The following is an 11,852-nucleotide window of genomic DNA, read 5'->3' on the forward strand; positions in this document are numbered from 1 at the left end:
ATTAAAATTTAATTATCGATACACTTAACATAAAAAAATTATAAGTAATTCATATTGATTATTTTCATGAAAATATCTATAAAGATAATATATCAAATATTTTAAACCATCCAACTATTCTCCGTAATATCTTTAGACGAAGACATCGATATCGAATTATTAGCCACCCATTTTTGTTTGTCTTATATTTTAAACTAATGCTAATCAATTTTCTTGTGTTTTACGCTACAAATATTGCTCTCTTACATTTTCCTACACCTATTCATCCAACATTTTTTAAATGTACTATAATGCACTAATGAAATGACTGATCATAATGTGTCCAAAGATTAAAGTGGATAAGTGGGATTTACTGTAAATAAAGATAAAGACGATGAGTTATTAGAATCAAAACTGCATAAATATCCATACCAGCACCGTAGCTTTGATGATGGTATCGACATCATATCCTGCAAGCTCATCAGTACCATCAAGAACCGAAAGCATCACGTCAATGAAATCTTGACTCCTCCCATCGTCTTCTAAAACCCTTTTCATTCGATGCTCTTCTAACCACTTCCCACATATGGCGTCCAATTCCTTAGCGGTTTCTTTCATGGCTTTCTCGTGCCCACCCAAGTCCACCCACCGAAGCCAAGGCACCGCATCACCCAATAATATCATCCCCAGTTGCTGCACAAATTCCCTCAACGCTTTTAAACACCGCCGTCCTTCCTCAGAACCGCCGCTGTCTGCACCCAAGTATCGCTTCCCCGAAAAGACTCTGAGAATCATATTGATGATCAACTCCCCAAACCACTTCTTCATCTCCACCGCCACATACCCCGACTCGTTCTTCTCCTCCTCCCACTTTTTGAAAAGCGCTTTTATACTGCTTTCTACTTCCGAGACACGAACGGGGCCTAAGAGCTCCACTCGCTTGTTGGAGAGCAATTCCTGGTTCGCAATCCTTCGCATATCGCGCCAGTATAGGTGATTAGGTGCGAAGGGAAACATGGCTCCTTTGTATGCCAAGCGTTCGACAGCGATGAGGTTACTAGGTCGTGATGATAAGGCTACGTCGTTGGTGGTGAAGCATTCCTTAGCGGTTTTCCAGTTGTTGATGACCACAGCACGTTGGGACCCGATCTTGATGGTGAAAAGGGTTCCATATTTGTCTGCCATGGCGCCTAGAGTTTTGTGAGCTGGCTCTGAAGCTGCGAAGAGAGGGAGATGGCCTATTATGGGCCATGCACCCGCCGCTAAGGGTGGCTCTCTTCTACCTCCGCTAAGTTTTGACCTCCTAAAAAGAAAGAGTAAAGGAAGTAAGATTAGAGAAACGAGTCCAATTACTTGATAATAAGTAGCGCTCAAGCAAAAACTCATAATTATAACTTCTAATTATGATCGTTGGGTCGCTTCGCTCTTTCAGTTATGAAGTGGAAGAGACTAGCTAGAGAGTATGACACTATTATTGGTAGATTGTTCCAGAACCTGCACTAGGCTAATATATCGGTTCTAAATATTTTTTAACGAGTGTACTCAAATTAAAGAATTTATTTTCTTTAACCAATTTATGTCATACACACTAAAATGGGATTTTTTTATTTAAATAAAGAGAAACAGATTCTTGACCTTTTGATCTGTAGACATTTAAGTCTTTGAGAATTTAAAAATATATTTAAATTCCTGATTTTTTTAAAATTTGGATATATTGGTCCTTCATGTTCACTTTGGTCTATCAGACTCAACGAAAAAATCAATCGTGACTTCTGTTGTACTGACCTAGTTGATACGAATGAACATGTGAGAGAAATTTTAAAATGGGACAAATTAAACTCAAGATTAATATCTCCAGATTTTGAAGAGGTCAGTGACTTAAATATATTTTTAAATCCTCAAGGACTTAAATGTCTACAGACCAAAAAGTCAGGGATCAATTTATCATTTTCTCTTAAATAAATTAAATATTTTATTTACTGAAATAAATAATTTTAAAAATTATTACGAAAATACGTAGGATTACTTATCTCATTTACAGTGTAAACAAGATACGTGTTAAATTATAACGATTAAGTGTAAACAAAATATAGTAAGACAAATTTTCAATAACTATAAAAGGATGTACAACCCTTCACATTCTCCACATACATTTTATATCTTCTTCTCCTCCGTTTTTCTTCCAAAAATAGGCAAAAATATCCAGTAGTGGATATGTGGTTGTCTGTATGTATCCCATTATCGTATGAGAAACAGTGACAATGGGGTGATATTTGAGTGTGAGAATTCGTTACTGATGTGCACTCGGCGCATAAGTTTGTTATCCGAGTTGAAAAATCTGATATTGAGCAACTATGGTGGTTTAGGGAGAAAAGAGATTGGAAGGGTAGGGTATAGGTTGCTAGCACCGTTGGGTAACGGAGTTTTTCGGTTTCGCCTGTTTCAGCTCTAGGATAACGAGCATGTGCGACTCATGTTTGACATCTATGGGAGAATCATAGCGGAACAAGTGATAGAGCTTCCCGTCGAGGTTGGTGATGTTGGTGGCGGTGGTTCTGTCTACTCGACCTTTATGCAGGATGATCCACATCTCGTACCACCACCGATTCACGTTATCAGTCCAGTGGAAGACATGGGTGATGAAAACTCCGACGAAGAGTATGTTGCGGACAGCAATGATATTGATTCCTCTGAAGATGATGATGATTACGAGCTTGTACTAGAGACGCCAGCCGAGGTAGCAGTGCGCTATGTTTTTCCTCCTCCCACCTCTCGCATCAACACCGATTCATGTTGCCAGTCTAGTGGAAGATATGGACGTGGGTTCCGACGAAGAGTACGTTGTGGACAGTAACGATAGTGATTCCCCTGAAGATGATGAGGAGGAGGAGTTTGTACCGGAGACACCGGCCGAGACAGCGGTGCGCTATGTTTTGCCTCCCCTTACCTGATTCCGACGCTATCAGATATACCAAGTCACTATCATACATTGGATCTGGATGCCATGCATGAGAAATCTCCATTTTTCAACACAGGAGAAGAGGAATACAACCTAGACGATAGGGTAGAGTTTCAGGTCGGCCATAGATTCAAATGCAGAAATGTAGTAATGCCGGGTGTGAAGAACTACAGCATTCGCAGAAATACTGAGTATCGAGTGGTCGAATCATACCGATTAATGTACTACGTGCAATGTCGCTAAGCTGCAACTGGATGTCCTTAGAGTCTCCGTGTATGAGTGTATCTCTCCGACAGAACCTCGGATACTGGTGAGCTCAAGTTTAATTATGGCGTATTTACTCATTTACTATTGCTATATCGAGTATAGTTTCCAACTATGAATGTTTAATTTCGTTAGAGAGGTGCGGAAGGTTGGTGGAGTGCATATGTGTCTAGCACCCACCATGTCCCAAAACCATCACGGTTGGACAGCAACCTCATCTGCAAGGTCATCCTGCCGTTGATGCAGTCTAACCCATCCGTCAGCATCCCTGTCCTCCAAGGAGCAGTTCGGCAAAACTATCACTTCAAACTCTCCTACAGAAAGGTCTGGATGGTGAAGAAAAATACAAATGCGCAGATATACGGGGACTCAAAGGTGTCATACAACAAGGTACCGAAGCTGCTACAGGCACTGCAGAGTTGTTGTTCGAGAATGATATGTGAGCTCAGGGCCTTCACTGTTGCAGATCACCAATGGCTGTACTGCGTCAATATATTCTTCAATTTCAATTAGAAAACAGAGAGCAAGTGCGATGGTTTCAATTGAAGGGCAATTCTGGGGGAATGACACTGATACTTCGTCATCTTCTTCCTGATGCTCAAACCATGCTGGAATTTCCTTCCTAAGGATCAACATTTACAAGAAGTCTTCACGATCTTGGCTAGCTGATTCTGCAAAGCCACAACATGCCTTTGATATAACATCATCAATTGAAAAGCAAGGATTCATTTTTTAGGAGCATGATTTGGGAAAGAAACAAAAATTGGGATTTTAATAGTTTAGTAAATTATACAATTACCCACTTTGGGCTATAATTTAATTACCAATAGTTTAACCATAGTTAACATAAGCGTATATAAAAGAGAGAAAAGAGTGCTTTAGCAGTATAAAAGAGAGAGAGAGAATTTTATTGATTGTGTGTATATTGCTTCTAATTAAGTATCCTATTTATACTTGTGTAAGTTTAACTTTTTCAAGCTTTGGAAAGATGGCACGTCTATCATTAACTATTTGTTCCATCCAAGTAAACTTAATTGGAGGAATAGTTGGTGGTCATCCATATTGTAACGCTCCCCCTTGGATGACCATTAAGGAATATATCTCATTAAAACCTTATTAAGGAACAATATAATTCAATGGAAAAAAAATTTTTAGTGAAGAAAAAAAAGTACAATATCCTTTGTGATGGGAGCTGCCTCATTAAAAACCTTGTCAAGAAAAATCCAATGGAAAAAAACCTGACCAAGTAAAAAAGAGTACAGTCTCCCCTTCTTACCGACATCATTTAATATATCGAAATCGGCACATCCCAATCTAATGTACCAATTTTTCAAAGGAGAATTTTGGGAGTGACTTTGTAAACAGATCTACCATATCACAAATAGAAAATTGCTTAAAACAGACAGATTTAGTCTATATTACAGACAAATTTTTTGTTACCGACAGAATTTGTCCCTCTGTTAAAGCCTCGTCAGAAATTTTTCCGTCGGTAAATTACCGACAGATTTTTACCAGTTGCCGACAGATTTTTTCTCTGTAAATTTTTCCCTCTATTTCCCCGAGCGTCAAACTTTTCAATGGGTTTTTTATTTGTAGCTAGAGAGAGATTTTTTGACAGATTTTTTGTCGGTAATCAGAGACAGATTTTTCGATGGATTTTTCATCGGTAATTGGCAATAGAATTTTTGTCGGTAATTGGAACCTTGAAAAACCATTCCAAACTCTGAATACAGACAGAAAATCCATCTGTAAATTCGTCAGTAAGGTAAAATAATTTTTTTTTAGATTTTTCCATTGCAAAATAAACCTGTTTTCATACAAAATAAATATAAATTTAATAAATACAAATTTTTATCTAATTTGTATTTGACTATTTATAATATTTCAAAAACTAAACAAATTCATCGTATTATCAAACTAAAAGAAAAGTATTATAAACAAGCAAGTCAATATAATTCAAAATATAAACAAAGTGTATTTATACATCAACTATAATAATAAGTAACAATCATACATCAACAAAGTATATTGATACATCAACATTGTCCTCTAATTAAGTCAATATACAATAATGTTGCTTAATCAGGTTCTAAAATTGGAACTTCATCTGTACAGAAACCATTCATCATTATTGTATCCATTGATTCAAACAGTGGGGTCATGAATTGATCCTCTGCCTCAAACTTCTCTGCCTCCTTATATTTTTCCATTTCTCATCTGTTTCTCAAGTATCAAATTCTGACAAAAATAAAAAAATAGTGACAACATAATCTATATATAGTGTATTCTTTATCTCAAGTAACAAATTCACAAGTGAAGCTCACCTCAACATCAAGTCTAGTTCCAGTGACTTTCGATTTGGGGCTGCAAGTTTAATAGGAGAAAAAGAGAAAGAATCTGGTGGTGCTTCTTTAATCTTTGCTAAGTCGTGAACTAGAACAAGAGTCTCCTTAATAACTGGTGGTGCTTCTTCATTGGCTTTTTGTGCTGTCTCACACTCTTTAACTGTTCTGGCATTTACTTCATCTACCTGTATTTGCATTGCATGCAAAGCATCCTGTAACTTGGCAATTTCATGTGCCTTTTCCTTTTCTAAATCAGTTTGTAACTAGTCAAAAAGTAAATAAGTTTATGGTATAAGAAACACTGAAAATTTATATCAAATACTTAAAATTGATATGTAAAAATTTATCATGATTATATTACCTTCAAACGCTTCTCAATTTGTAAACGTCATGTAAGTTCTTCTCCACGCTTCTCTAGTTTGTCCTTTGCTTCCTTAAGGGACCCTATTTCTTTTGCAGTCTAAATGCAATTACACAAATTATTAATCTCGAGATAAGATCAAATTATATAAAATTACAAATAAGACAGAATAGTTCAAACTATTTTCAGCATTCTAAGTTCCCTCCTAGCAACCCTTCTCCTCAATTGCAGCCTTTTGCAACATTTTATAATATGAAAATGCAATTTGTCGGTGCAAATTAGCTTTAAGATATTGACAAAAAAGATCATTATAGCAAGACAAAAAGGATCATGATAGATTTAGAATTTGGCTAAAATAATAAGAAATAATAAGATCATAATATTAAGTACATCTGCAGGATTAAGAAATAATAAGTTTAGTTTGTAATTGAAAAATTTTTATAAAAAAATTACAAAAACATAAGTTTTAATGTCTTTATTATATATTATTATATGAGAAAGTGATTAAGACACGTGTCATGTGGCAGCACTTTGATAATTGATATCACCAAACTCTAACCTTTCAGGCTTCAGGATACACATAACAGTTCAAATGTCACGATGAAACCATATTGCAGCATGCTGAAAATCCTATACATACAACTATACAATACAAGTCCCACCAAGCCACTAATTAATTGCAACTATATACAAGTCCTTATCTAACAAGTCTTTCAATTCATCAATTCAATATTCATTGTATTCACACTACTAATCCAAATTTTCTTCAGCGTCATTTCTGGACCATTTCAATGGTGATGCATGCAAAAGGATAAAAGTCATCCATTAACTTGAACATTCCTTCTTGACTCACCATCATCATCATTATTATTATTATTATTATTATTATTATTATTATTATTATTCACAGATTCAACTATGCTAGATAATTATGATATGTACCTGAATTTCAAGGATGAGATTATGTCCCCTAAAAGCAAAGGCAACAATCCCAAGTGCATTAAGAATATTAAAAGCATTTTGAGCACTGGTTCCATGCCTAACAGGATTATAGTTAACACCGGGTAGGATACCCTGAGCAACAGAGGTGATCCAAATGGAGGATTAGATTTGCATTAAGTGATAAAAATATACTAAGACAATACAATACACTTTACAATTCAGCATGTATCCATTATAAAAGAATATCATTAAACATTTTATATACCTCAGAAATGCTGTGAAGAACTTGTGGCTGCAGGTGCAATTGACACCTTGTTGGGGCTTATCCGATCAGTCAGCAGGAGTATACCCTTAGAGGCTGGACCAACTTGACCTGGAGCGTAATAATGCCGACGAAAGAGTTCAACATCTCTTCCTAAAGGATCGTTTTCGCGGACTACCTAAAAGCATTTTGGGACACACAATTTAGCTAGTATATATTGAATCATTTTTTTGATTGTTCAGTGCATGACCAAGAACTCTCTTAATATTGCTACACACAATTATTTACCTGCTAACATTCTTGGAATTAATCTTAATATCCCAATTTCACTTAGCTTCTTTCTTAATGCGTGCAAGAAGACTCCACCTTGACGGAGGAAAAATGTCGGTAAAGATTTTTATAAAAATATCGCATTGCAAGTATAGTTCTAAACTGACAATTAAACCTCAATCAATGTTTAGATTGTTTGTCACAAATACAAACCCAATAAAATTAACCGAAGTATTCAAATTTCGGGTTGTCTTTCAAAGAATTGTAGGGAAGTGTAGTTTACTATTGATTATGGGAAAGTATATTTTTGGGGTTTTTGAAATAAGGAATAAGAAAGTAAAATGGTGAGGAATTAAACTAATAACTAAGAAAGCTCTTAACAAGGATTGAGAATTAGAAGTCCTATCCTCATTATCATTGTCAATTGTGGTGGTAAATGTGAATTGCCTTCACTTACTTAACCTCTAACCAATGGAGGAAGGTCAAGTGCATACAATCAACTTGAATTCATAAGTCCAAGTCAACTCATAGTGAGAGACTAGCTTTGGTGAAGTTCAAGCTAACCGGCAATCTTCAATCACCAATCAACAAAAGACTTTTGATAATTCAAGAGTCTCTAAATAATCAATCCAAGTCAAGAACATAAAAATCTAAATTAAAATCCACCCAAGCATTTTATCAAACTCTTGGAAGGCATAAAATAAAAACATAGAAAACTAATAAGGCATAGAAAAATCTAAGACTAACAATTGCAAGAGGAAACAATAATAACAAATTAAAGAAAGCAATCATAAACATGAAAACATAAATTGCATTAATATAGATTAAAGGAAACAACAAGAATTCATAAACTAAATTTGTAACACCCTAATTATCCTAAGCTTTACCTCGCGTCGTAAAGCAAAGGTTAATCAAAGGTTACGACAGTTCTAGAGCTTATACATATAATATAGAAAGAAGTAATATATTCTAGAAGTCCAATGAAGGATACAGCTCAAAAACAGTATTTAAAATAGATATAATATAACAAAATATCAGAGTATAATAGTATAAATATCTAGCCACGGCTCGCGGAGTTTAAGCCGGCTAACTATATATAGATAGATATAATATAACAAAATATCAGAGTATAATAGTATAAAGATCTAGCCACGGCTCGCGGAGTTTAAGCCGGCTAGCTATATATAGACAATACAGAAATCTGAAAGTTAAAACAGCTTATACAAGTTTTTATCTCAAAGTAAGCCTCTAGGCAAAAGTAAAAATAAAAGTGAGAGATAATACAAAATAATCAAAAAGACTCCAAAATATATCCAGGATCCTCCGTTCTGTCACCATCAAAACAATTCACCGAGGTGGGTTGTGACCTGCATCTGAAAAATAACAACAGAATAGGGTATGAGAACCGGGGGTTCTCAATATGGTAACAGTGCCCAGTGATATAAGATATAAGACTCTGGGACACCAGAGACAATCCTATAACTTCATATCCATCACAAGAATCATCTTAAAACATAACTAAAACAGTAAAGCATAACTTAAAATCTTAACATAATAAAAAAGTAATCTAATTTAGTGGATTTTCTAACTAACAACTCTCCACTGTCCCACAGCCTTCACCAACCTATCCTCCATGCGATCCCATCGCCATCGCCTTCTGAGCCTCCTCAATCCCAGTTGAAAGCACAATTAATTTCAAGGCAAAGAAAACACAAGTATAGGCATATATATCAAGTAATTCAAATAGGCAATTAGGCATGTTATAAAATTAGGCAAACAAATTACAAGTCGGCAAAGTAAACAAACAGATAGAAGATGCACATGATGAATGCCTGTCCTACTAGCTATGATATCACATTGTCGGTTCAACTGCCAACCCGACACATCTCCATGGAGATGTCGCCCGTCGGAATCATAATTGGGAACCCCCGAGATATGGTGCTCGGAACACCGTCCAAGATTTTGTGCCTGCACACTCTAGTGATCCGAAGCGATGCGAGCGGGATACTATTGCCACGGACCTCACATCTCAACACAAGCGGGACGAACCACTGCCCTTACGCTGCCGCCGCTACCTCGACAGGCGGGATCCAACCACCGTCCCTGTCGGGCGCATAGCGTCTCAACAATCGCAATATAAAACAGTGATACAGTGGTTTTCAGAAAACATTTTCAGTATATCAATGATTCATCATTGCAATTCCGAGTCCTCGACTCATCTCAACCACTGCCAATTCAACATTTCCATTTCGAACTCGTTATTTCATCAGTTTCTTAATTCATATATCTTTCTCCGTTCTCACTCCACCAAACCCATCCTCAGTACACCAAAAACCTAAGCCTCCGTTCTCTAACTTTTCAAAGTATAACCAAATAAAATCTCCTAGGACCTTTTCCCATGTTTTGATACCCAAAAATAAGCCAAAGAGTCTTAAATAGGGGTCACAGAAGTTTACAAGCTTGTTGGGAAGGTGAAATAGTTAAAAACAAGAATTTAGTTGAAAAACAGGGCATGTGCGTGCGCATGCCCAGGAGATTTTTCAAAAAGTATGCATACACATAGAGGTGTGCGTACGCACAAGTGTAAAATTTTACAATTCTGTTCGCTCTCACAAGTCGTGCGAACACCCTCAACAGAATGCACTTTCCAACGTGTGCGTGCGCACAAGGCTGTGCATGCGCATAGCTTGCAGAACTTCGTTGGTTATATGTGCGCACAGGGCGTGCTAGCGCTCCCATCAGTAAGCCTTCCCCTGAGTGTGCGTACGCACAAGGCTGTGCGTGTGCACAGGTTCAAAAACTCACAGGGGTGTGCGTGTGCACACAAACCAGAAATCATAAAATTCTGCAACATTACAGAATTCATATTTTGACACCAAACTTTCAATAATCATATCTTCTTCTACCAAATTCAGATTTCCATAAAATTTAAATCATTTTAAAACTTGTTCAATTATCTTTCATTTAATATAAAATGCATTGAATTTCAAACACAGTAGCTCAAGATACGATCCATTGAAGTTCATCAAAATTTCAGTTTTACCAAAAGTTCACAATTTCTCAATTTTCCAATTTCACAACAAAAACTAAACCACCATCTCATCAAACTCCCAAAACACATCAAATTCACATTTTTCATACCTCAATTCACCACCAAACCTCATGCAATCATCAATCCTCATTATCAAATAGATAACAATACATTCATGTCTCAACCAACACATTAATTCAATAATCTTTCCACCATTACCAACATTCATCATAATCAATTTCAAATCTCTAAATCTCCAATACCATACTATCAATACCAACATTTCAATTCATCAACATCCCAAATCCTCAAATCATCATACAATAATTCCAACAACCAATTTAATTCAATCCTATCCTATGAGTCACTAGTCTAAGTGTCCAGAAATATTATATATTACATAGAGGAAACCGAAACCATACCTTGACCGATTTCAATATGCCAAAAACCAAAAATTGAACTCCAACAAGCTTCAATTCACCAAATCCTCAACCCAGATCGATAAGTCCAGCCACCAAGTCCACTTTCAAGCAATTTAAGTCACCAATATACTCCACACAACACCAATTCAAGCTAGAAATTACACAAATTCCATAAATGAAACCTAGGGTTTCATATATACATAAAACCACAAGAGATCAAGTATGCTCACCTTACCAAATGTGGATTGGGGCAAAACCCAATAGTAATCAAAGGCTAGAGTGTACCTAAACCAACCAAAATCACAAAATTTTACTCAATACAAGGCCTTAAAATTTCGAAATTTTGAAAGGAAGAACTGAGAAGGATTTCATGATCTCCTTAACAGTTTCTTTGATGGGTTTTGTAGAGCTCTTTGCAAGGATCGCATGGCAGCAAACGGTGCAGCGATCGGAGCTCCGTAGCTCAAGTTATGAGCTTGAGAAGATGATGATTAATAGTGCTTCTTCTCTCTTCTCCCTCTTTTGCTTTCAGCTGGTGTGTGTGTTATGTTTAAGTGTTGTGTGCTGAATTGGCCTTTAATGAGAGTATATATATGTTGGACTTGGGCACAACTTGGGCCCGGTCTAACCCGTTAGCGTTTTTAGCTCGTTTTGGCTCAACTTTGGGCCAAACTTTTAAAATTAATGCCCGGTTTTTCGTTTCTAATATTTTTCTAAGGTGTTTGACTGTATTTAATTTTTCTCGCACAGTACCGGACAGACTTAAACCGGTTCGACCGATTCGGCTGCCGGTTCGCAGTTTTACTCGGTTTTTCACAGAAAATACATTTTCTGACTCAGAAAAATCTACTGGGTCCAAAAATCCTATTTAAATCCTCAAATTCTCATTTTAAATTTTTGGATCCTATTTTGAGAAATATTAATTATTTAATTAGACGGTTAATTAGTCTCGGTTCTTACAAAATTGGCAACATAAAGAAATCAACAAGAGAAATAGATAAAGTAAAATACTAGAAC

At 36.2% G+C, this 11,852-nt stretch overlaps 1 protein-coding gene across 2 annotated transcripts in view; it reads right to left on the reverse strand.

Moving 5' to 3' along the window:
* LOC107610175 (cytochrome P450 82A4) overlaps positions 1-1,505 on the reverse strand; it is a 24,184-nt gene extending 22,679 nt beyond the window's left edge. Inside the window, exons 1-2 of one of the 2 annotated variants that reach the window (XM_021106212.1) lie at positions 1,375-1,500; positions 412-1,282 (exon numbers count right to left, since the gene is read on the reverse strand). In XM_021106212.1, coding sequence (XP_020961871.1) covers positions 412-1,164 — 753 coding nt within the window. In that variant the 5' untranslated portion in view covers positions 1,165-1,282; positions 1,375-1,500. Of the gene's footprint in view, positions 1-411 lie in introns of both variants that reach the window. The other variant, XM_016312273.2, reaches the window with a different exon arrangement.

Source organism: Arachis ipaensis, chromosome B07, assembly GCF_000816755.2.
Source record: "Arachis ipaensis cultivar K30076 chromosome B07, Araip1.1, whole genome shotgun sequence".
NCBI lineage: Eukaryota > Viridiplantae > Streptophyta > Magnoliopsida > Fabales > Fabaceae > Arachis > Arachis ipaensis.